This window comes from Mustela lutreola, chromosome 2, assembly GCF_030435805.1.
Source record: "Mustela lutreola isolate mMusLut2 chromosome 2, mMusLut2.pri, whole genome shotgun sequence".
Lineage (NCBI taxonomy): Eukaryota > Metazoa > Chordata > Mammalia > Carnivora > Mustelidae > Mustela > Mustela lutreola.
Genome location: NC_081291.1, coordinates 131,178,658 through 131,205,252, shown reverse-complemented (window position 1 = coordinate 131,205,252; position 26,595 = coordinate 131,178,658). Strand labels below are relative to the sequence as shown.

The 26,595-nt window shown below is 38.1% G+C and overlaps 1 protein-coding gene across 9 annotated transcripts in view; it reads right to left on the bottom strand.

The window, feature by feature from the left end:
- MECOM (MDS1 and EVI1 complex locus) overlaps positions 1-26,595 on the bottom strand; it is a 543,943-nt gene that overhangs the window by 198,411 nt on the left and 318,937 nt on the right. The window contains exon 1 of one of the 9 annotated variants that reach the window (XM_059163537.1): positions 21,023-21,187. The exons of the other annotated variants lie outside the window; for them this stretch is intronic. Coding sequence (XP_059019520.1) covers positions 21,023-21,088 — 66 coding nt within the window. The 5' untranslated portion in view covers positions 21,089-21,187. Of the gene's footprint in view, positions 1-21,022; positions 21,188-26,595 lie in introns of those variants that run through there. 9 annotated transcript variants of the gene reach the window in all.

Sequence of the window (26,595 nt, the reverse complement as noted above, 5' to 3'; positions counted from 1 at the left end):
AGGTGGAGTCCTCAGCCCTTCATTTCCTACCATTTTACTCAGTTACTGAACTTTCCTTCTTCCCAACCACAGACAATTATGTCTCCTAAAAATTCATTACTGAATCTGGCAGTATGGTCCCTGACTTACAATGGTTCAACCTACCATTTTTAGACTTTACGGTGGTGCAAAAGCAATACACATCCAGTAGAAACCACACTTCCAGTTTTGAATTTTGATCTTTTCCCCAGCTAGCATCATGTGGTATAACACTCTCCTGTGATTCTGGTGGTGGCAGCAAGTCACAGCTCCCAATCAACCATGGGATGAGGAGGATAAATAACCAAAACACTTACAACCAAAGATAGGCAAAGACAGAAAAAAACATTGCTTGTAATTAAGGTATTGATTAGGTGGAAGGGAGCTGTTGTGAGGTCACTGAAAAGCAAAAACATTAGTCACCACCTGGCCTGAGAGGGGCGGTAGCAATAGCCTTAAGGAGACTAAGCACATGGAGTGGGTAAGCAGACAGGTATATAGCTGTTCTGCGGTTGTCTTCTCTAGTCACCTGGGACAGAAAGCACTAGAAAAACAGAAAGAAAACAAGCCAGAGCTTGATAGTCTGGGGCTCCAGCTCCAGCTGGACAATGAAGAATCTTAAAATCTGTAGAAGTTCAGTCAATCATTGACTCGCAGGAGAATCACATCCTTCTTCCAGAAGTTCTTGTATGTTCTAACTTGGCCCAAATAGAGCTTGAGCTGTTTGGACAGGGCTCTCAGCAGTCTGGGCTTACATTTTTACTCAAGCCCATTCCTGTTCCTCTCACCACACCATCTTGGGTCCTGACTGACAAACATCCTCTTTCCTTTCCACCTGGCTCTGGAAAGGGCTTTATCAGTTTCTCCTTCCAGCTCTAGGAGGTGATCATTTTAGTAGCTTAGTTAATTTTGTTAATTTTTAAAAATGTTTCATATCTCAATCCCAGATAAAATCTGTGTATTATAATTGAGATTGGTAATTTTCCAACTGTGTTCCTATGATTCCTTAGAGAACGTCAGAGAAAAGATGGGCCCAGATACCTGGTTTCAAAATTCCTATCTCATTTTTACTGTAGTAAATTAGCAGATTTTTACCTATTTTATATATTGGGCTTCTAAGTAAGCTACTGTTTAAAGAAATAATTTTAATATTTTTATCTAAAAGGGTTAAAAAAAACAACTTTTAAATCACAACCACACATGACTCAAAAGATTTGCCACCACCTGGTGGCAGCATACCCAAATTTCAAATATCTACATTTTTAACAGAAGGATTACATTGAATCTGCTATCCTAAAATTATAGAGGTATCAGAAATGTCTCGGAGGATTAAATGTAATTATAAAAAAATGCATTAAAAATACATTGTCACTTTCAAAATGCAATCTGATACATTTGAAAATCAAGGTTCCATAAAATAATTACTTTGTTGTATGGATCTCATACTATTTATAGAAAATATTTTTATTATTTAAAATCTTAAAACCAACATTGCAGTAAAGCAAAAATAAGCAGAATTCTCTGTTTTGCTGTATGAACATCAGTATTATTTACCTTCAAAGACATAAAGAAAGAGTTTATTTCTTTTTCTCAGAGTCACTATGAATACTCATTTCCTGAGACATTCTCTGTGCCACTCTCCACCTCCACCAAAACAAAACAAAAGCAAAAACATCTCACATAGACCTTTATAAATGACTGCACAAAGATAATAGAAAACAAGTACAACACCAACCACAAACACATTCGTGGAGGAGTGGAGGAAGAAAGTGAGATTTTTTCCTTTTCAGGCCTTTCAGCTTTCACGTAAAAGTAATACATTAGTTTTGTCCTCTCCAGCCACGCTAACCTTGCTCTGGCCTGATTCGACAATACTCTGTTCATGTAAAATGCCCTTAGCACTCAGGAATAGGTTTCCAGTAAGTGAAACACCTGGACAATAAAGGGGAAAATGAAACCCTAGCCCTGCCGTTCTCAGCTGCTTCTCTGTCCAGACCCACATCACCCTCCTCTCCAGCGCTTTGTGCCCCCGTGCCCCTCTTCTCTTGCTAAATGACCTGAAAGTCATTGTCCCCTTGTGCACAGTGATGGTCTTAGATGACATTGGCAGACAGGACATGAAAGAATCAACAGGACTGGTTGGGAGTGTCTTGTAACACTCCTAGATCTCTGGAGAACAGAGATAGTAGGAGTGAGAGTAGGAATGAACACGCCCAAGAATATTTTTGGTAGCAGACTAGAGGACACAGAAGGAACTTTCACTTCTCAGGTCCCTCAACAGCTACAGTAAACTAGCTCCTTAAGAAGCCACAGTTACTTTGTATCAGACATGGATTTGTCAGCAAGATGGCAGCCATACAAGTTCTTTGGAGACCATCAGTGGGAACATGACATTCTGAGCAAACAGCAATTAGCTGAACTGGCAGAATTTGCAACTGAAATCCATGATAGTTTCCTTTAAAATTCCTTCTACATTGTTTACCAGCTTTTCCTACAGTCAGATTCAAGGAGCAAAAAGGACTTGATTCACAAACAATTAATGAAATAAGAATCATAAAAGAGTGAGGAAAAGCAACAAACAAGAATCCACTGAGCACTTTTGAAACTTAAGGGTGTTTTCCTGACATGAACATGAGAACTGACCTATAGTACTTCTCATATTTACAACACACGGAGCAAAAGTGATTTTAATCATTTAGAGTATGTGTCATCATTAATTCTTTCAGCATGCTAAGAGCATGTCATAGCAAATATCAGACAGTTTAGGGATCTAAACTATTGCTTAAAACAAAACTCATTAATGACCACCCATTGGCAATTATTGGATGTTACACTGTCATTGTCATGGGCATTCCCTCTTGGGGATTTGTGTTGCGGCATCATCTGTACAAAACTAAACACTCCCAGCTATGCTTTCTCGACAATCTGGAGCAAAATTTCAATTTTCTTTAGTTACACACTTACACTGTATATGCACAAAACCAGTTGCCTAACATTTCGTCTGTTTACCTAACATCTTCAGAAATAGAAAGTTTCAACAAAGATTTCAAACAAACCCAAAACGCTCAAGTATTTTCAGAGTTGCCAAGTGAGAAAACAAGTACACTAGTTCAGGCTAATGAGTCTTCCTCCTTCGAATATTATATAACAGGCTTCATTATGACTTTCTGCCTTTGCTCCTGGGCCATTACTGCCTATCTGGAGATCACTTTTGATATTCCTAAGGTAAAGGAACACCAAACCAAACCTGTAGTCATTTATCTGACAAAAGACCTTGTGTTTTTCTTATTCTATCAATCATTAAACTAAGTAATGTCTTTTTATGTTATTGCTTTGACATTTATTAACACTCACACCAGAGGAAATCTTTGCAATTAAAAATCCTATTGACCATCTAAAGTTGTTTTGCCTTAGTTTGTAACAACCGATTTTTTTTTTTTTAATGGTAGAATAGCACTAAGATGGGTTGGAAACCAAGCCTGCTGTTCAACTTGAGGTGTCTCTTTCATGACTCAAATGCTGTTAATACTCACACTTTAAAAAAGAAAGAAAGAAAGAAAGAGAGAGAGAGAGAGAGAGAGAGAGAAAGAAAGAAAGAAAGAAAGAAAGAAAGAAAGAAAGAAATCCGCTTTTGACATCTCAGTATTAACTTCTACGGCAGGTCTGACTGACTTGGTTAGGAGGAAAGAATGCCTCAGAAAAATAAAGTCAGATAGCAACTTGGCTGCTGTGTTGTCATAGGGATTCTTCCTCATAACCAACACACAAATCCTGAAGAGCGTTTCAGTTTAAAATGTGAAAAACTTACTATCATCTCAAATGCTTGAAGTAAATTTTTCCAAAAGTTCTTTATGATTTGAAACTACCAGGAGAAGCAGAGTAAGATGAATGTCTAATATGACAAAGTGAAAACTTTGAATATTATAAGGTTAACACATTCACTTCTAAACCACTCCTTTTGTGGGAACATCACCCATAAAAACTGATTATACATCATCTACAGCCATATTATCACCCAGCATGGAGAGAGATAAAACTGAACAAATACTTTTCTTTTTTAGTATTGAGCAATTTAGAGGGTAGGAGAAGAACCAGTTTCCTGCTTGGAAAAATGTGTGTTATAAAAAACGTCTTTTATTTAAGGAGTGGACTAATGTCATTGTATCTGTATTTATATGCCACCACTGCACAAAAAGTACAATGGGATAGAAGAAGATAGCAAAGTACTTCCTAAATATATATCATTTTAAATGTTACCGATACGAAAATCAATATAAAATGTTCCTCTCATTATGTCTCACTGTATCTTTCTAGCATTCGATTTAATTATGATAGTGTTTAACTAAAATCAAAGACTGGATTTGGCCCAAGGGTACTATGATGATTTAAAGATTTTTTTTAAATTTAAAGATATTTAGTACAGAATATTTCACATAGATTCCATCTCTATTCTAAGAATCATATTCAGTCAAAAGTCAAAACAAGAAGACTTGGGGCATGAGATTGTCTGAATTTATTCATTCGACCAACACTCAGTGAAGATACCACCTGAGAGACATCACAGCCCTGCTGAGAAGGAAACCCTACACTTCCCCATACACACAGGGAAGTGATTTTACCTGCAGGATAAGCAAATCCACGGTTTCAGGAAGTGAACTAGAATGAGCTTTCAATGTCCTTCGGGCCCTGCCTGGGCATTGTTCATTTTCAGTAAATGAAAGCAATATGAGCTTTGCAAAGGGATTTTAAACTATTACGGGGGAACCTTCGAAATGAATCCAAATGCCACCATAGATGTTAAGATTCCAGGAACTACTCATCTCCTGGAGATCTTAAATCTGAAGTCGGTGCGGGATTCATGAATATTTAAGAATCAAACACTCAAAAACAGTTGAAGGGGATCGCTGTTAGGTGTTTTGTTTTGTTTTGTTTTGTTTTAAATAAACAGATCTGTTTTAAGACTCCTAGTGCTCTGTAAGAAATCGCTTCCGAGACACCTTCCACCTATAACCATTACTCAAGGATTGGGACCCAAGACACCACGCTTGGGAGGGCTGTTTATTGCAGACAGCTGGGTAATGGTTCAGAAAGCAGCTCTCCCAGGGTGCAGACAGACTATAAACCTGCACCCAAACTGAGTCAAAGAGGTGGGGCCGTGGCTCCCCACCCAGCACACACCCACACTGGTGCTTCTCCTGAGTTCTCTCCCCACCCAGGCTGTGGTTGCTTTCCCTTCCTCACCTGATTCAACCTGGACTGAAATGTTCTTGAGATAAAATTAAGTGAAGAACTAGGTGTGGAGTATAAGATTAGGTCTCTGGGATTTGGGTTATGTGACCAGGATGCCATTTACTGGTTGCATGACCTTAGGCAAATCATTTAAGGTCTCTGGAGGTAAAGTTCACTCCGGGTCAGCCCAGAGCCCATCTCAAAGTCCTCAAGAGCCAGGAATCTCATCCACAGAAGCTATTCTGTGCAGAACTTGCTGAATGAACATCCCCATTTCAAACAGACCAGCATACTGCTGGGGCCACTAGGGGAGTGCTGACTCCCATATTTTCATTCAAGTTGTGAATTCATAAGCATAGTGACATATTCTTTTGTATTTTGAGTACTGATGCCAATGTATTCGGTTCCCAACTCCCTGACCACCCCCAAAGTCATATGGAAAAAAAAAACAATAACAACAACAACAAATCTCACATGATTTTTCCTTAAATATGGGCTAAAGAAAGCTGTCATATGAAAATGGATGTGTATTTCAAATGTCACAAAACTGTTGATCTTGAGTCCTTCCACATCATTTTGCCTTCCCTTCCACTCCCCCACATGCCCAATAGAGCACTGAGTCCCTTAAAGAAGACTTGCAAAGGTTAAGAGATCCATCGTCTGGGCTTTGCTTAAGATGAATGCACTCTGACAATGACTTTCAACATTTTCACGGAGTGCTGCAAATTCAAGTCTCCATAAGATCATAATCTCTTGACCCTCAGCCTATTGCCATGAAGTCATAACCTTTGTTCAAGAGAAGTCCAGTCCACTGTTCTAACTACAGATTTGACTGTCGATAAAGAAAATACAAACCACTAAACATTGAGCTTCTGTTCTCATAGAGAGAAATGATTATCATCCGTATCAGATAATCAAACTTGGCATGCCAAGTTAGAAGAAGCCTTAGAATCTTAGAATGAGGAACTCTGAGATGAGACCCTCTCTCATAAGCCACTCAAATAAAAAGATTACTTATAAGACAAATGGACTTGCAGCATCTGTTTAAATACCCACAGTTATGCCATCTTCTGACTTTTTAAGCTAGACCAGTTCTTAATCTGTTCAACGCTCCCTTAAAATTTTAGATTTCACAGTCTTAATTAAATATATACCTACTTGTGCAATAATAATTATATTTACACATGCTATTATATGACAACCTTTTAAATATCTGAAGCTGGGCGCCTGGGTGGCTCAGTGGGTTAAGCCGCTGCCTTCGGCTCAGGTCATGATCTCAGGGTCCTGGGATCGAGTCCCGCATCGGGCTCTCTGTTCAGCAGGGAGCCTGTTTCCTCCTCTCTCTCTCTGCCTGCCTCTCTGCCTACTTGTGATCTCTCTCTGTCAAATAAATAAATAAAAAATCTTTTATAAATAAATAAATAAATAAATAAATAAATATCTGAAGCTAGTATTTATGTTCTAGGCCTTCATTTCTTCAAATATCCCTAGGTTCTTCAACTCATTGACAAAACCCTCTCACTTTTTGCTATCTTTCTGTCCTTTCCTTGGAAGCACTCCAATCCACGAATACGTCTCTTAAAATAATACCAAAGTGAGGACAATAACCTAAACAGGCTCTAACCAGAGGAGAGTACAACAGAGCTAACCATTACCCCCATTAAATCAGGTCACTGTACTTCTATACTGGAGCCTAGGGTTCTATTAGCTTTTATAGCCACTCCAACACCTTGTTGGGTTATATTATGATTTGACAAAGCCTCGCTCAATAAGTAGCCCCAAACTAGGACATGAATTTTTTCTTGGGTTTTTGTGCTGTCACTAGTTAATGAATTAACCTGAAGCAATCTTCCTTAACTCCATTTCTTGAACTGTGCTGTGGGTTCAATATTGAAACTTTGACCACGGCTCTTGTGTAATATGCTGCCATGTCGGTTAATGTGGAATTAATTAAACATCAGTATGATTCTGCTAGATAATAACACTTCTCATCATTCTACACAGTGTTGTGATTATTCTCTGAAACTGAAACAGCTGCCCAAGGTGAGTGTCCGACTAGATTACTTCCAACCTGAACAGAATTTTTGCCTCCAATCAAAACATTTTCCTCTCTCTCTTGAAGTTGACAAAGTGATTACAGGAGTACAGAGTTCTGAATAGAAGAAAAATGTATGATTTGTATCACATGAAGCAAGATGCCACCCAATCCACCCTAGGGAAAGCTGGGAGAAAATATGTCTTTTATTTTTTCTATCATAATACAGAAAATAAGCACTAGCAGTGTTGATAGCCTATGGCTTTTCACTTAGAATCAACAATAGTGGCACGTCCTATGATTTTACTTTTTCAGCACCATCCCCAAACAAAGCAATGAAATGTAAGATGATGTGAATGAGACCCTGAAACTTAAGGAGGCAGAATAATGGCTTGCAGGTGTGAACATTATTCATATTTTAAACAAAATTAAATTCTTCCCCATTACTCTAGGAAAGCCAATATAATATAATCATCAAGAGGTAAGATGCCTCTAATATTTAAAAGATACGCTAATTTCAATGACAGTTTTCACTCATGTTAATCAAATAGTCTGTGTACAGAATTTATATTGTTAAGACTAAGACCACAGTGAAAGTTACAAGCTAATCCTTCATTTTTAGCCTAACTATCCTGTGAAATTTATAAAGCCTAAACCCAGGATCCTTTTATGTCACTTTCCTTCAAGTATAAATCATAGGATGGGAGCAACACAAAGGAGAGAGGGCTTAGAATCAGTATCAGTGCAGCCTGTTTAAATAGCCAATGTTTAGAAGAAGGTGGTTATTCTAGAAGATGGAAGACAAGGGTTTTTTAGTGGATACAGGGCTTTCTAGATGTCAGGCATGCCTATGAACTGTTCCCTCTCAGATGTGGGATATGGAGGGAGTCATACTACTTTGCCTTTTTAAACATGATCAGGGCTGGGCATGTACCAGACATACCAGTAATACCTGTTGGACCTGAACATGTAGAACCTACATCTGTGACTTCAAGGCAGGTAAGAGAAAAAGGGAGAAAGAAATCCATGCACCAACCCCTATTCAAAATGTGGCATGAGTTAGATAACAGAGGAGAAATTAGTAAAGTCCCCATGCTGGTCAAACCGTAGGTCCCAAGAACTCCTGGTGGCCACTCCTACTGCTGGAAAATGAAGATGTTTGTCTCACATGCCCTATCCTGTTTGCCAGAACTCTTTCTTTTGGCATTTTTGTTAAACCGAAGGAAGAAGAAATCTGGCAGATTCAGGTAGTTAGCATGCTACGGGTACTTGGTAATTATTTATTGAAAGAATAAAGAAATATTTTGAAAAATGGAAAGCTATAAAAGAATATGAAATTTTAAAATGTATGTAGAAACAATCGGGATTCTTCTGACCTGGCCCCAAAGCCTTTATTTATTTATTTTTTTTTAGGCAGAACCAGAACCTGAGCATAATGAAAGGAGCGCTTTCAGATTATTTTCATATCTTCAATATTTCTTACTTGAAGAAAAGTGGCACAAATTCAAATACTCTTACATATCTTCTACCTTTTTAAGAATATGCTCACCTAAAGAGGTCACTTGAAAAACAATACTATTTGACTAATTTGTGTCACCAATCAGCTTGATAAACACCTTGCTCTGATGAGGATAAGGACTGTGGGGAGGAAAAGGTTTAACAGAAAGCTGAATCCAATGCATGTGTAACAGGAGACTTCTAAGTATTGGTAAGGGAGATCTGTGGATTTCCAGTCAAAAGACGGGGGTGGGGGCTATTTTCCATTTCCTCAACAAGTTCCAAGTCAATAATCTACAGTGTCATCAAAAGTCTAGCTGTGCCCTCTGCTCACGTTCCACAGACAAGAAGGTACCTTGCCATTCCTTCCTCTTCATACGAGGACACATATTGATCGTGTCTTCAGAAGATTGCACTCATGGACCATGTGGTTAAACTGACTAAATCTTTTTTCCTGCTACTGTTCATTCATTTGTTCAACATATGCTTATGCATGCTCTGTGCCTGGCCCAGAGAACCCTGAACCACTAGAGGTGGAAGACACATTACCGGTCATTCATACCAGGTGGTGTCATCTCCAGGGCCTCAGCGTCAGGGCAGGGAGCGTCACAGTGGCAAGAGTCTGATGTTAGGTAATAGAGAGTGGTGAGGTTTGGGTGAAACTGAAAACACAGGGCCCTCTTAAGAGATCCAAACCCAATTTCTTTTTTCCTCTTCTGAACACCTGCCAAAACCAGCCCACAAGCTGTGAGTATGCCATCTTGATTTCATCTAACCTCTTTGTTTCCCCCCCTTTTTTTTTCCCAAGTAATCAGAGAGTCATCTACTGTTTCCATTATCACCAACCCAGAGAATTGGAAGCTTTATGTTCCTCAGTCTCCTCCATTTTACTTCACTGTCCCAGTCCATTAAATGGGGTTGTTTATTGGTTTAATTTGTTTTCTGGTTCTGCTTCTCTCTCCTATTTGCTATATCAACTGCATGTCAAATGAACAGTCTCTTCTTCCAAAGAAAGGGATGAGTTTCTCAACAATGAGCTCCTACACTGCCAGCTATCTAGAGAGAGACATCAGAGCTCTGGGGAATAGCTACATGAAAAGTAGATGTTTAAAAAATATATATATATGAATATTAAGCCCAAGGGACTAGAAAGCAAAGTAACCACAGGTTACTTTCATGTTTGCTCAATGGAAGCAATTTCATCACCTTTCATACATGAGAGATCAGTTTTGGAGAAATTTTCCAGTCCTCCTACCCCCCAGTGAATCAATAGAATCAAATAAACAGCATAATATTTGGCTCGGCAAATATTTGTCGTGGTCAATCCAGTTGTGTATTTAGTGACAGCCTTGATGTTTTAAAAGAATTTTCTATGTAACACTATTTCCACACATCTCCATACATCACCTGTTCAGTTGGGGTTTTAATATAAAAAAATTAATTTTAGTGTTGACTTACTTTGTCTTTTGTTCCCAAAAGAACAAGACAGCCAATCAACACATTTAAAAAAATTATGTATCCTCAGCTTCTGTTTTCCAACCATATTCCTCTGCATAGAGCCAATAGACAAGTAATGAAATACATGAAATGTAAATTGAATATAAATGATCTAATGTGAATTAATGGTGATGAAAACTGCCAGGCTACTCTGAAGTCAAAGTACTTTCCTTAAACTTTAAATATAAGCATTACTGGGCTACACAGAGAACAAAGAGCAGGACACCTGAAGCAACAACTGTATAGAATATTCCACATTACTCTATTCAGTCACCTCAAAATTCAGGTAACCCCCAAAACATTTTCTTACCACAATATAAAATATAAGATAAATAAGAAAGCCCTTAGTTATTTGGCTGATTACTAACAAAACTTTTGTGTCTTTTTTTTTTTTTTTTTTTTTTTTGCCCCTATGTCTTTGTACTTTCTTCTATCTTGGCTCTTAAAATGTTCTCTGAGTTTTTGTTGACTGGTGCTCTCTCTCTCCTCCCAGCTGAATTCTCTCCTGAAGCTGTACCTCCTCCTTCCTATATGCCAGGCACTATGCTAGGGTTCCTGGTACACAGTTGGTGCTCAAGAAGCACTGATTACGGGAAGATCCTAAGACAGGGTGAGGAGGGTGGGGAGGGTTGTTAAGATTTCTTTATTCTGTCACTGATAAATTTGCATTACAGTGAAAGGAAAGACATTTCTAATCAGAATGAATGAGGTTAGATACAAAGGTACCTATAGGACTCAATAAATATTAATAGAATTAGTAAAGGCTCTTTTGAAAATTAAACCCTCCGAAAACCGCACTTTATACGTTTATTTATTGTGGTAGTTACAGTGCGCTCTAAGAAGGAGCTACTTAATTCATAATATAATCATCTTCAGTGCCGTTAATTAATTCCGGATTTTATTACATTACTTGAGCTCACTTAATGCTTTAATCTCGTGATATAAGGAGGTGTTAAAGGTAGGCGCAACAAGTCATCTCAAAGCCAAGGGGAATTATAACTTGCATTTCAATTACAAGGCAAGGACTAATAAATGATTATCTAATTGTGGGGGTTGGAAAAACAAATCACAATACAAGAAAACTCAAAGCACTTCAAAACAAGGAGTCTAAGACCAGATATCTGAGTTCCACAGTGAAGGAGAGCAGGGGAGGAAAAAGAAAGAAACAAAGCATGGAGGACAGCCGGCAGAGGGTGTCTGCCAGTAACCAGGGCTTCCAGGATAATGGTAAACTTATGCAAGAAATAAACCCGTCTTACAATGGACACAGTGACTGTCAGCGCCAAGGCCCGGCCCACTGGAAATCAGAGTTGCTGAAATATATGATTAGTGTTCTGTTCCATGCTCACTTTCATGCCACACCTTTCAGTGGAGGTCATCTTTTGAGTCATTAAATAATCTTAGAGTGATATGTACACAGAAGAGTTTGTTCCTTATCTTTTCCATGTCACACCTGGTGCTTTCCATGGGCTCTTTGTTCTTGTTTTAACAAAGTGTGTAAAGGTTGTGGGTTTTTTTTTTTCCCTTCCCAATGTCTGACTTTAAACTCAGCATTTTAACCCTGTAACAGCCACAATTATTGGGGATGAATCTCTACCTAGACATATTAGTTGTTAACAAAGATAATGTAGAAAATATATTTTGGTTTCAAACAATATACTCCAGTTCAGTTCAGAAAAAGATTTTTCTTTGCAAATTTATCTAGTTAATTTGCTAACCCTGACTCCTTCCAAGCAACTCTATTGATTCAATATTACTTGGTACTCTAATTCTGATTTAAATTTTTTATGCCACTAATGTACAAGTGTTTCAAGTGAAACATTATCAAGATAAAGACATTCATTCTCTCATTTACCTTCATGTAATTACATAGAATATGATACAATAAGCACAATAGATTTTTATATCTTAATATGTACTTTAGATATAGATTAATAAAATATTTTCCTTCAGTCAATCTCATCAACAATGAACATCTCAAGCCTCTGGGACAGACAAGACAAATTTCACAGATGAAAAATGAAATATCCCAAGAAATTAGATGACTTATCCAAAACAAAAATAAAAAGTAGCAGAATGCAGACGAGATCTATTGTCTTCTGGATTCTCACCCTTCTTCAAATACTTCAGAGACACTTCACTGTCCTGATTTCCCTCCTCTTGTTTTATCTATACCTGTCCATCTTCCTTAAGTATTTCTCCTACTTTTCCAGCCCCCAAGGTGGGCAAGACCCAGGGCTCAGTCCTTTGCCCTCTTCTCCTCCTCTGGAGCATCCCATGTACTATGGAAGCTTTAAATAGCATGTGTACACTGATGACTCCCAAACCCAAATCTCCAACCCAGACCTTTCCCTTCAGTGCAGACTTAACATATCCAACTGCCCGCTTGACAACACCTCTTTACGGTTTCACAGCCACACCTGGCTTACCAAGTAGAAACAAAATTTCTGATTTACCCTCCCCAAACTGGTTTCTCTCCCAATATTCTATTTCATGGGACATGGCTCCTTTGGACAAATAATACTTTAGTTTCCCTCCCCCCTTCCTTTACCCATAATTCTTAGCTTTTCTTTCTCCCTCACAAATAAATCCTACATCCCTCTACTCTCCAATCCTCTCTTTAGTCTCAGCCTAATCATCACTTCCCTAGAACATGCTAGTGTTTCACGCCTAATCCTGTCACATCCAATCTATTCTCCACATAGATATTAAATTAATTTTTTAAAGTCAGAATTACGTTGATACATCCCTACTTAAGACTGTATGTCTTCCCATTAGAATGTTTTAAATGCTAAACAATAGGTACCACATTCAAATATTTCTAAATAAATAAAGAGCATAAAAAAATAAACAATGTAAAGCCACTCTGCCTTGTCTCCCACCTACCTTGTCCCCTCCCACGCCCATAGATAACCATAGTTCAAGGTTCTTAAGCCCCACTGCAATTTTAATAAGATGAAATCATGTTGCTCTGGCTACATATAGAGCCGGAGCGGACTCTGCTACTTCTCCATTCTCACACCATGCTCCTTCTCCCTTACTGTGTTCTACTCTCTGAACTTCTTTGGCTTCATGAGTTAACTAAATTCTTTAGTATTTGCCCAAACTTTTTCCTTAGCTAGACCATTCTTCCCCTTTCTTCTCTACTCGCCAGGTCTCTCCTTAAATGTGATTTCTTGGTGAGTTAGATTCTCCTCCTCCCTTGCTTATTTAGCAAACCGATCACAAGTTCTAAATATATGTCAATGTATTTGCTCATTCCCTGACTCTCTCTTTTCACTAGCTGATCAGCTGCAGCGGAGCAAGCACTGGGTCTATGTATTTTAGCTTTCTGCAACTGGGACACCTAGTCACTTAGAAGAGGGGGCTCCATCTTAGAGACTCAATGAATACTAAGTGAAGTGAATTAATTAATCCTTTCTATCTGTGTCAACACTAAGACCTGAATTAGACACTTCCTGAATATTTGCATTCATAGAGGCTGTGAAACACCTTACGCAAATTCAGATATAAAAGGAATTCTTCGCTCCTCCAAAAAAGTGAAGAGGTAGAATTTTTTTTAAAAATTCTACATGTTGGAGAATGTCATGATTTTGTACACAAAGGCTCCTCCAACCACAACAAATACTATATCTACTCTTCAAAACTAAAGGGCATATAAGATTACATATTTTCACATGACATCTTACAACAATCTATTTATAAATCTAAGACTACCACATATAATTTCATGCATTGTAACTGAAGGTCTTTGTCATTTGTTGCTTAAGAATCTGCTTTTACTTATATTCTTAAACATGCAATTACTTTTTTAATCTAAATAAAGACATCAAATCAATAAAAATTTTAGGAAAAAACAGTTTTAAGTGTAAGTGAAGTGTTTATTTCTTCTTTCCTTTTAAAAAAGGGAGGTGCCTAATGCATTGTCCTGAATGGGCTTGTTATGACCAACTTTGTGAATTCTCTCCCCCTAAAAGACACGTCTTCCTTCTCATCCTGAGTGTGGCTGTACATCGAAGGACACTCCAGACATTTCCCTTTCAGATCTCAAAGGGAAGTATTAATCAAACAAAAGATGGGAAATTATGGCATTTAGCTACTAAGGTTTAACTCAAGTGGCCAAGTTTTAGTTGATCACAGGGTACAGGTGACTATCCATCAAACAACCCATCATAACACACATTAAAATGTCTGGGTTAATCAGGACAGAAGCCAAGAATAATATTTTTTGCTGACACTCAACGAAGACTACCAAAGGAATTCCCCTAAAACTGTACTCTACAAACATTCAAGACCTAAAAAATAATAATAATAATAATATAAAAGGAATTCTTCCTAATTGTATCTTAAGCAAGGCAGCAGCACATTCTTTTGATAAAATACTAAATGGCCTGGATGACATATATAAGTCTAAATTATAAAATGTTAAAGCAATCAGGAAATTCAATATAAAAATGTGCATGCAGGTATATTTTTAACTCTCTCAAAAGTATCAGGAAATCTGATAAATCACTCAAAATATATTAAATAATATTCACAATGAGGCATAATCTATTGATATAATCATACTCTCATTTCTTTTCCAGCTTTATCTTTCAAGAACTAACTTCATCTGGAAATCAATGACAGTTATATATATAACTGTTCTTTTATACATATATAAAAGAACAGAAAGCTGTAAAATACAGAGTGAAAAAAGAAATGTAAGCGTTATTATTTCTTAGGGCTTTTCATTAAAATGCTAGATTTGATCCCATTTGGATACCTGCCTCACATCTTGTCCTAGACACAAATAACCACTGATACTGCAATTTGGGAGTTGCTTCCTTGAACTTCTGTTGGACCATCATGAGGCAAAGAATGAAGCACCAACCTGAGAGTCTATAACTTGAGTCTTTGTTCCTATGCTCCTTGCTCATGACTTGGATTAGGACCAAGTCATTTAGTTGCCATGAGCCTCAGCTTCCTCACCCACAAAGTGAGGACATGAACTTGAGGATCTCTATAGCTCTGTCATACTATGTGAAGCTACGAAGAGCCACAGAAGCAGCCATTACGATCACCATAAGGCAAAACCAAACACTTCACAACACTATGCATCAGGGGCAAGAGAAGAGGCCTTTCCAAACAAGGAAAGCTTCAGAGCCTCAGAGCCCTTTCTCTTTTTACATTCCTTAAAAAACTAACAATACCTCTAGTACTCTATAACTTCTATAACTATTAAAAATAACCAAACCACTCCAAAAATTCACTTGAGCAATTCTGCAATTAATTTCTCAGCAACATAGATATTTATGAGATTAAGGCAGTATTAAAAAATAATCCATGTATTAGAAAAATAATCCATGTTTTTTGGCACATGTCACATATTAACTCACATTCAACATACATTCCATAAACACTGGATGTACACCTGCTATGTGCTAAGTCATGTGTTAGGCACCATCTATACAAAGGAAAAGTACTCAGTTCCTACCCTCAAGTCACTTTTACTGAGTTAATCATAGGAAATTGCTGACACTCAACACTTTATGACTCGCAAAATGGCAATTGCATGTATCTCAACCTAATAGTTTTATAGCAAATTGTGTCTTCAAACAGACTGAACTTAAAATTATCATTGGCATCTAGGAAAGTTCCATTAATTCTGGAAAATTTTATGATGTCATTCAGTGATGTCCTAGAGAATTTCTTAATGAGGATTTTCATTGTTTATTTTGCTTTGGAGGGAGTTTGTCTGTTGTTGTCATTGTTTGGAAACATGCATTCTAATTACTCAATTCTTAGGTGTTTGCTTCAATGCCTTTTCCATAACCAGTTAATAACTGACTGATCTACAATCTCCCCAGCGTTAGTTATTCATGAGATGCACGCAAGCATGTGCGTGGTGTGCGCATACTCACAAGAAATGACTGGTTCTCTTTTCTAATCACAAGATACTCTCTCTTTTCTTCACACACATAGTCATATGCTTTTTCTCAAAGCTTGTGTTCCTAAAAGGATTTCAGACTTCTTGAGAGTTGCATCCAAGCCTATGCTTCTTTGTATGGCCCACAGATTCTATCTCAGGGTGTTGTATGCAGTAGACACAACAAAATTACCAAGTGAATGATAGGGACCACTGGGTGGCTCAGTTGGTTAAGCGACAGCTTCCGGCTCAGGTCATGATCCTGGAGTCCCAGAACAGTGTCCTGCATCAGGCTCCCAGCTCAGCAGGGAGTCTGTTTCTCTCTCTGACTCTTCCCCGCTCATGCTCTCTCATTCTCTCTCTCTCAAATAAATAAGTAAATTAAATCTTAAAAAAATTACCAAGTGAATGATAAATTAAATTATAAGGGGAGACATCTGATTAAAAAGATGTAGTAATATCTAAACATGAAAGCCATGTAAAAACAGATACTACCTTTCTCACCAACCATGCCACTACTTGTCACATGCCACAGCAGTGGCAGTCATATCATGTTCTAAAGTTAGTCTTCACAATGACTCTGAAAAAAGAAATCACAGCATCACACGCCTAGCACATTAGGGAGCTGTAGGCACCGGACAGTCAGTACCTCTAGTTATGCCACTTAGTAAAAGTGAATTTCCAGCTTTGCTTTGGGAAAGAAAAAATATTTGTCAGGAAAATGAATAATAAGGTTTATATTATGACACAAAAAGGGAAAGTCTGATAAGTTAATACAAAGACCATGGACAGTTCAAAATATCCAAACACTGTTACACTTTCTTTAAATGGAGCTTTCTCTCAAAATAAACAAATAGCTGAAAATATCCCAATTTTGAATAACTGTCTTAAAATTTGAATACGAAAGACAACTATCATATGATCTCCCTGATATGAGGAAGTGGTGATGCAACATGGAGGCTTAAGTGGGTAGAAGAATAAATGAAACAAGATGGGATTGGGAGGGAGACAAACCATAAGTGACTCTTAATCTCACAAAACAAACTGAGGGTTGCCGGGGGGAGGGGGTTGGGGAGAAGGGGGTGGGATTATGGACATTGGGGAGGGTATGTGATTTGGTGAGTGCTGTGAAGTGTGTAAACCTGGTGATTCACAGACCTGGGGATAAAAATATATGTTTATAAAAAATAAAAAATTAAAAAAAAAAATTTGAATACGATACCTATCTAAGTAAAATCAAAAACACTTCCCCAAATGATTACTGTGGGTACACATATCAATTGCTTCATAGTGCAAGAAATGTCAAATGGCACTAGAGACAATGCCATGCTTTCCTGTACAGTGCAAACATATTTCTTCTTGAGACACAGTTTACATAATACAGGAAATGGCTTCATCTGGTTCCTGGTCTTTTTGATCAAGTCAAAAGCCTTAAAGGAAAAAGTGTTTCTTTTACATTTTACTTTTTTTTCTTGTACTTTTGTTTTTCACAAATTATATTTCCCTAAATTGAAAATGGGAACTGGATATGGAGAGCCACGTCCTCTAAGAAATTCTTTATCAAAAGTCAGACTTATGAACTTTTCCTTGAGTTCTACAGGTGGCTCCCAAAAAAGGGGGGGAAAGAATTTGTGATTCAAGAAAATTTGACTTCACAGCTCAAGATGAAATTTTCACTTAAAAAATAATAAATAAACTCAAAAGCTTAAAGGTAAAAACTCTATGGAGTGTTTGAGAAGGAAGATTCCCACCATGACTGATTAGAGGCTACTAGAGGAGTGGGTGCAAGAAGTGAGGTCAAAGGGGAGCTGGGCCACACCATGTGGGGCCTCCAGGGCCTTGTGAGTGTGGTAGCAACTCTGCATTTTACTCCAAGTGGAATTGAGAAGTCAAAGGAGAGTTCTGAGCAGGGGAGTGAACTGACTTAGGTTCTTAATCAGTCAGCTTGGCTGCAATATGGATAACAGATTATAGTACAACAAAGGTGGAAGCGAGGAGACTGGTTAGGTGTATATTACCTTTATCAGGCCAGAAATGGTGGAACTCAGCCCAGGGTGGTAGAGGAGGCAAGAAGCAAATGGCTTCTAGATGTATTTTGAGTAAGTGAACTGATGTGTTATAAAGGTTAATTAGATACAGGTGTAAGAGATTAAAAAGAAGCAAGGATGATTTCAAATTTTTTGACTGGAGCACCTGACAGAATGGAGAAGAGTGTAGAAGGAGCAAATTTGGGGACGGAGGAAAAAACCCAAGAGTTCAGTCTTTGAACTACCTGAACATAGTGAGATGTCTATCAGACATCCACATCGAGATGTCATTTGGAAGTTGGGTCTCAGTGGAGTTAAAGGAAGATCTAGGACAGACATATACATTTTGGAGTCATCAGTGAAGGGCTACTGTTTGAAGCTATGAAAGTGGAAGAGACCACTGAGAAGAGCTCCAGGTACTGAGCCTCTCAGTACTTGAGTACTTAAAGGGTAAAAAGAGGAGAAGGGACCAGCAAAAGAGCGTTAGGGTCTTACGGTCAACCAGTACAGTAAGAAAAGAAGCAGGACTGAATGGTTTGTAGGAATTCAAGTGACTAAAGTTTTTATTTGTTTGTTTGTTTTTTGTTTTTTAAGAGGAAATGATTACTGGAGTCAAATTCTAAAAGTAAATCGAATGAAATAAGGCCTGGGAACTGACCACTGGATTTGGCAACATGGAGGTCTCTGATGGCCTTACAAAGAGAATCTCTTTAGTGACATGAGGTAAGAATGAGAGAGAAAAGGAAACTAGAGGTTATAGCATTTTGCTCTAAGGAGAAACAGAAATAATGCAATAACTGGAGCAGTAAGCGGAGTCAAGAGAAGTCTGTTCCTGAAGATGGAAGATGTACAGTTTGTTTCTACATTGATAGAATGATCAAGCTGGAAAGAAAATCTGGTGATGCTGCTGAGAGAGGGGGAGAGTAGCCCGAGTGTGTCTGTAGGTCTGTGAGAGAGGATGGACTCCAGTGCACAAGGGAAATAGTTCACCGTGGACTGGAGCAAGGACATCAGGAGCAGAGTGACAGAGATGAAGGCAGAATGAAAGACGACAGATATAGAAGGCTTCCTCACTTTAGTGATGTGGCATGGGGCATTCTTACCCTAGTCTGATTTCTCAGTGAAATAATTAATATGGTTACTGGCTAATGGTGAAAAAAAGAGAGGTATGGAAATTGAGGGGAATAGAAAAAGATATAAAACAGTTGCTGTGAACTGAATGTGTTCCTCCCAAATTCATATGTTGAAACCTAATCTCCAAAATGATGGTATTAGGAAGTGTGGTCTTTGGAAGGTGATTAGGTCATAAGGATAGAGCCCTCCAAGAACAGATTTAATGCTATTAGAAAAGGGCCCAGAGAACTTCCTTGACCCTCCCCCCAGGTGAGGACAAGGAGAAAAGATGACTATCTACCCACCAGGAAACAGACCTCTACCAGACACCGTAACTGCCAGTGCATTGATCTTTAACTTCCAGCCTCCAGAATGATGAGAAATAAATTTCTGTTGTTTAAAAGCAACACAGTTGGTGGTATTTCATTACAGCAACCCAGACGGATTACACAGTAGTTCTTCAGGACTGATGTAGAGTAGGTAGAGAACTGGGTTTAACCAAGTTTGGGACTAGCCAGTTGAGAAGTTGGGGAGTTGCTAGGAAGTGTTTATAAATGGTGGGCCAGACCAGTTAAGACCGCTGAGGTGGAAAAACCAACCAGGACAGTCACTGATCAAGAATTAAGCTTCCATCTTATCAAGTCACAGACTTTGGATCTATCTACTACTGCCTCCCCACTTAACATAAAATTCAAATATAAGGTTCTCTATGCCTCAGTCCCAGCTTATTTCTGACTTTTTATTCCTTGTGATATACCATATACAATTAGCTACAGTTTTCTAGAATATCCTTCCTCCCTGTCTTCTTCACCAGGTCAGCCCCACTGGGTCACTTCTCTATTCTAGCCATTCATTCCACAAAATTTACTGATCACCTCCTAAAGCGGGCCAAGCATGCACTGACCACTTTGTACAGTAAATATCCTCCCCACAAACTGGTACATGGTGACTGGCACCTACTTAGCACTTGTTTATAGAGTGAATAAATGAACTCTCAATCATGAGTTCATCCATAACCATTTATCTCTAGAGGTAGAATGTGCTAAGGGAATATTATATAGCGTACATAGTTCATAGGTTATGCCTCCGTTCTTGCTCTTCTCTTAATATAACACTATCAATGTAATCAGTTAATTAAAATTAATATTTAATAACTTAAATTTACTGCTTTCCAATTTCTTTTTACATTGATTTCTCATTCTCTTAGTAATTCTCAGAACTGCCTTTGGATAGGAACATGTGAGAAGAAATGAGAAGGGAATGGAGAAAGAACCGAAAAGACACCAAAGAGGGAAATGTAGGATAGGAGGGAGAAAAGAAAAGGGGAAGGAAAAGGAGAGAATGAGACAGAAGCAAAAAGGGAAAGAGGGATAAAGGAAAAAAGCATTAACAGCTGACAGACAGGAACAGGCAAAGTGAAGGTTACAAGGGGGGATATTAAAGAAATTGCTTACAAAGTACTTAGAGAAGCCCAGAAATTCTAGGAAGAAGCTAGAGAATTCTTGAATATTTATAGTAAACCTTTATCCCTCTAAATATTGACAGATATTTATTAATAGTAACAACAAGGTTCTATTTATTGAGTACTTACCACGTGAACACCGTGCAGAGCATTTTACAGTCACCTGGCCAATAATTCCTCACAACTACTATTACCCTCGTTTTACAAAAGGGAAACTGAAGCCCTAAGAAACTTACCAAAACATGCAGTGAGTGGGACTGCGGGGCCTCAGATTCAGACCCATCCATGCTCCTACCCACCATGGCTGATCTCCTCTCTGCCCATGCTGCTTTTGCAATCAGGATATGCAGAACAGGGTAGATCTTGAGCCAGCTGAAAAGGCTTTGTCACATTCCCCATCCTTCCCAAGCCAAGGCCAGGGGAAAACTGAAAGGGGAAACATGAGGAGCCGCCAGAATCAGCCCTGTGCTCCCTGACCCCAAGGACCTGAATGTGAAGCAGATGGGACCCAGACACTCATCCAAGACTCATGCTCTCCTGTTCTGCCGTTTTGACACTTCATTTTGGACGTATCTGTTTATTCTTTTCAAAACACAGTTGTGCTCACAAGTTGGGAACCAAAGTACACAGACAAAAACCCTTTCTGGAGATGTTCTGTCTCCTTCTGAGGGAGGATGAAAATGAAATCAGCCATCTTACTAATGGCGAGGAAAAAAGTTATCAAAAAGCTAAGATTCTGGTATGTCTTTGTATGTTACATCTTTGGACAAAATTTTCAGGCTGTGTACATAACGGGACTAACAAACTCGTGGCCATATACTATCATGTATCTCTTCAGCATCAATAGTAACCATTATTATCTGATTTCTATACACTCTCAATGAATCAGAATAGATCTTCAGAATCCTTCATAACATAGTGCTCCTGAAAGCCATTAGCAATAGCTGAGAAAGAGCACAAGGTGAAAAGAAATCTGTAATTTCTGGTATAGATGTATGCCATCACTAGTCATAGCCCCATAACATCATAAATTGCCTTAATATGGGTATGCCTTACTATAGTTAAACAAGAACCCAAATGCTTAAGACTAAAGTCGTTTGTCTCTTGGTCAATAATTATTTTCCCAGCATGCTCAATAAGTTCTTTCATAATTAGAGTTTCAGAAACTAATTAAGAAACAATATGTTTAAATTGAGAAATGCTAATGCTTCTGTAATGCATAGCAATTTTTAAGGCCTGACCAGGAAATAGAAAATGATTTGACAGGGTCTGGGCTAAAAGCCATGGATGGCATCCACTGTTTAGTGTTGTATAATTTACAAACTTCTGTTCTTTCAACAACTACTCAGAGAATGGAGTTGCTAAGTAAATATACAGCTCAAAAACATCACAGCAGAGCTAACCCACTGCTCACATCTTGTAAAAAGGTGGTGGCCCAACACAGGGAAACAATACACACAAACTACCTGCCAAAAACACAGACTATAATTTTTTTTTAAGTTTCTTAAGGATGCCTCAACAAGATAAAAATATTTTTCAGCCATCAGTGAAATGCATCTGTGGCTGACCCAGTCACATCAACAAAATTTGGTAATTTTATTTTGTGTCAATGGCTCTAGAAAATGAGGCATAGGGCACAAATGTCACACAGACAGAATTCATATGCTTTCAGATATGCCAGGCAGTTTCCACTTTGAAGAAATGTAACTCTAATTAGACACATTTCAGCAGTCAAAAAAATTTAAAAAAAAAAAACCTCTGCCCATTGTTCCTCATGTACATCTATTTTAGAACACTCATGACATTGGCAGTTGTAATATTAAGTAAATTTAGACCTATAAGAGAATAATCCTAGAGCTATAGAAATGGAGTTAACTCTTTTCCAGTGTCAGGACCTTACAAAACATTTGTTTCTCTCCAGATCAAGAAAAAGGTGTGCTAGGGGTCAGAGGGTGGGGGTGGGAGGGGTTTGGTTTTGGTATTAAATAGTTCTCTTTACTTAACTATGGTCCTGAGAGCAGTAAGGCCCAGGGATGAGGGCATGTGTAATATTAACAACATTACTGACTTAAGCTATTAGAAAAGTTTTATTTATTTGATAGAAATACGCTGCCAACTCTTGCAATAAAGAAGTCAGTGGAGGAGCGCCTGGGTGGCTCAGGCGGTTGAGCATCTGCCTTTGGCTCAGGTCATGATCCCAAGGTCCTGGGATCAAGTTCCGCATCAGGCCCACTGCTCTGCAGGGAGCCTGCTTCTCCCTCTCCCTCTGCCTGCTGCTGCCCGCTTGTTCTCTCTCTGTCTCTCTGTCAAATAAATAAATAAATAAATAAAATCTTTAAGACCAAAAAAGTCAGTGGAATGATTATACTCAGAAGACAGTACCTATTAAAAAAAAAGGATGATACTAAAAAAATTTCAAAACTCAAAAGTTTTCAGAAAGGTTAAACAGCATTAGAAAATGTGGCTGGAGATTTTCTTTTTCTTGTTAATACAACTATCATTATACGGCACTCAAATTAAGGTTAATATCCTGGAAAAAGAATTCCCTTTGTTAACTGGTGGTCTGTGGCTTGAGACTTCACTGAAAGGTTTCACTTGAAAGGCTATGAAAACATCAGCCACTGATCCAGAAGTTCTCAACGGCTCAGAGATGCAAGGTCATTCATAATTGTCTCCATCTTTCTTTCCTCTCTCCAGAGTATAATTACTTCAAGAAACAAAATCCTGGTTTATTTTACTGAAATCCAGAAACTCACCGCTTGTATAGCAACAGCCACTTCCCTTATCCCTGGCTTAAATATCCATAACTGTCAGCACTCCCAGGTATATTCCACAGGACAATATCTAATCCTTAGTGGTTCTAATTCTCAGAATCTGCTTTTAAAATATATATATATATATATATATATATATATATATATATCTCAGCTCACCAGTCTTTGGTACCTGCAGTGTGGGTCACGATGTACACAGATATTAACATTTGGTTGAGAGGAAGAGAGGTACAATAGTATAGTGGGAAAATAACAGTATCCGTTTTGGAAATTAGAAACTCGGCTCCATCATTTACTAGCTATGAGAAAGTAGGAAAGTGATTCAATCTCCCACTTGCCCTGTGTGTAAAGTGGAAAAATGATACTTACCTCAGAGAGTTTCATGTGGATTAAGAGAGATAGCAATGTTTTACATGATGGTGGGCATGTGGATGAAAAACCTCAACAAATTACCTTGGTTAAAAAATGAGAATGAGGAAATCATTCAAAAGTATAGCATCTGGGGCGCCTGGGTGGCTCAGTGGGTTAAGCAGCTGCCTTCGGCTCAGGTCATGAACTCAGGGTGCTGGGATCAAGTCCCACATCAGGCTCTCTGCTCAGCAGGGAGCCTGCTTCCTCCTCTCTCTCTCTGCCTGCCTCTCTGCCTACTTGTGATCTCTCTCTGTCAAATAAATAAATAAAATCTTAAAAAAAAAAAAAAAGTATAGCATCTTATTAGGGTAGGAAAAGGATCCTGTAAATCACCTAATAAAAATCTTTTACATGTCCAAAGGATTTAGCAACTAGGAGGTCACTACACCAGAGCAGTTTCAGAAAAGTGGTAAAGACAAGAATGGTGGTCCAGGAGAATAATAGTATGGAAGGAAATTGAGAAAATGCATCTGAACAATACTTTCAAGAAGTATGGCTGTGACAGGAAGGATGGAGAGTTACCGTATTGGGTATGGGTTTAGGAATGTGTATCTATTGAGTATCTTTAGAATGGGAGAGTTGGGGTTTAAGGTCAAGGTCAGATATAAATAGACTATATAATTTATCACCCAAGTCAGACATTTTTGAAAGTGAAAGTGGATGCTATTAATAATTATGTTTGGGCAATAGAAATAAACTGGAACTGTCCCAGGCCAACCACAGAGCCTGATGACCCTAAAAATAAAGGGAGATGTTGAAGATAAACAGGAGAAAAGAAAGTTGATGGAGCAAGATCCCTAAGGAGAGGAGAGAGTAGGGGGTAAGAAAAGGCATAGTTGGTAGAGGTAAGAGAGGAATAAAGAGATTAACCCCTTTTCCTTGTGCCAGACAGAGATCAAAAGCCAGCTGCATCCCTGTTCCTGAAGAACTTAAAGTTTAGTGCACTGATTATCATAGTCTAAGAGGAGGGGAGGACAGGCATGGGATTGTCAACCAGGAGAAGAAGAGGTGACATTCACTTCTGAGAAAATATCCTAGAATTTCTCTAGGGAGAAAGACTTAGATTAAAAAGCATGGTCAATATTATAATTTAGTATATTTTCTTTCTTTTTTTTTATAAGCCACATATTTATTTTAAAATTATGAACACTGAAAGAAGTTGTTTGCTTTAACTTTGGTTTTTGCTTTGCTATAACAAGGAGACAATGGAATAAAAATGATTCTGAAATTTTGACTAAACCTGTCCTTTAGTGAGTGCATATTACTTTCCAGGTTCTATGCTAGATTCAAGGTGTGTGTGTGTGTGTGTGTGTGTGTGTGGAGAGAGAGAGAGAGAGAGAGATACAGACATACATGGAGAGAGAGAATGGAACCCATAGACTGTACAGCCCGAAAGTGGCTCAGGTATAAATGAGTTTAGCACTAACTGCATTAGACCAGTCACCTTCCTATGTTGGCATGGCTATGCACAGAGCCATGTCAAATCCCCTGGCAATGATCTTTACAAAAGTAGGTCCTTTACTAGTAAGTTATTTTGACCCCCTGTGAGCCACATATTTCTCTCTATTATATAATATAAAGAATATATATATTTTATATAAAGAAAGAGAATATATATGAAGAGTATATATATTTTTGTATTCTACATATATTTCTCTGTACATTCTATATAAAGAATACAACTATATATATATATTTTTTAAATATTTTATTTATTTATTTATTTGACAGAGAGAGATCACAAGTAGGCAGAGAGGCAGGCAGAGAGAGAGGGGGAAGCAGGCTCCCCGCTGAGCAGAGAGCCCGATATGGGGCTCAATCCCAGGACCCTGGGATCATGACCAGAGCCAAAGGCAGAGGTTTTAACCAACTGAGCCACCCAGGTGCTTCACAAAAATATATTTAAATATCTATTACTTCTATAAAAAATAAAAACATATCTTTACTAATAAATAACCTTGACAAGTAATTTGATGAGCAATATGAAATCAGAAATCATGTATATAAAATCTATATAATCTATAGATCATAATGTGCTCTACAGGTAATCTATAGACAATATGTAACCTTATAAATATAGAGAGAATATAGAATATAATATATGTAAATATTTTTACTAATTTAATAAACAACTCAACAAATAATTTGATGAGAAATCTGGGGACACTGCTAATGTTTGCAGACATTTGCTGAGCCCCTTTGTACCTAAGACACAGGTAGGATATACAGTCTATGGATTCTATGCTCAAGAAGTAAAGCTTGAAGAAGTAAAATAAAATTGTAAAGAGCTAAATTAAAAGTAAATCACGAAATGCTAAATTGGGTAGACAAGAGTACTGTTAGAATACAAAAGAAGAGATTACTTTTGTTTAACTGATTCAGTCTGATCAGTAAATATGTCACAGAAGAGCAGGCAGCCAAGCAAACCCTTATAGAGTACAGAAATGATTCTTCAGGGAAGAAGAATGGGTCCTTGTGTGGTTTGTTGGAGGGTGGTCAAGGGAAGGCTTGGGGAACACCTCACGTGTAGCACAATGAAGAGTTGAGTGCTACCAGAACATGAGGTACGGGGCTCAAGGAAAAGACAGCAGAACTATAATTGGAGGGAAAGAGGAAACACACTC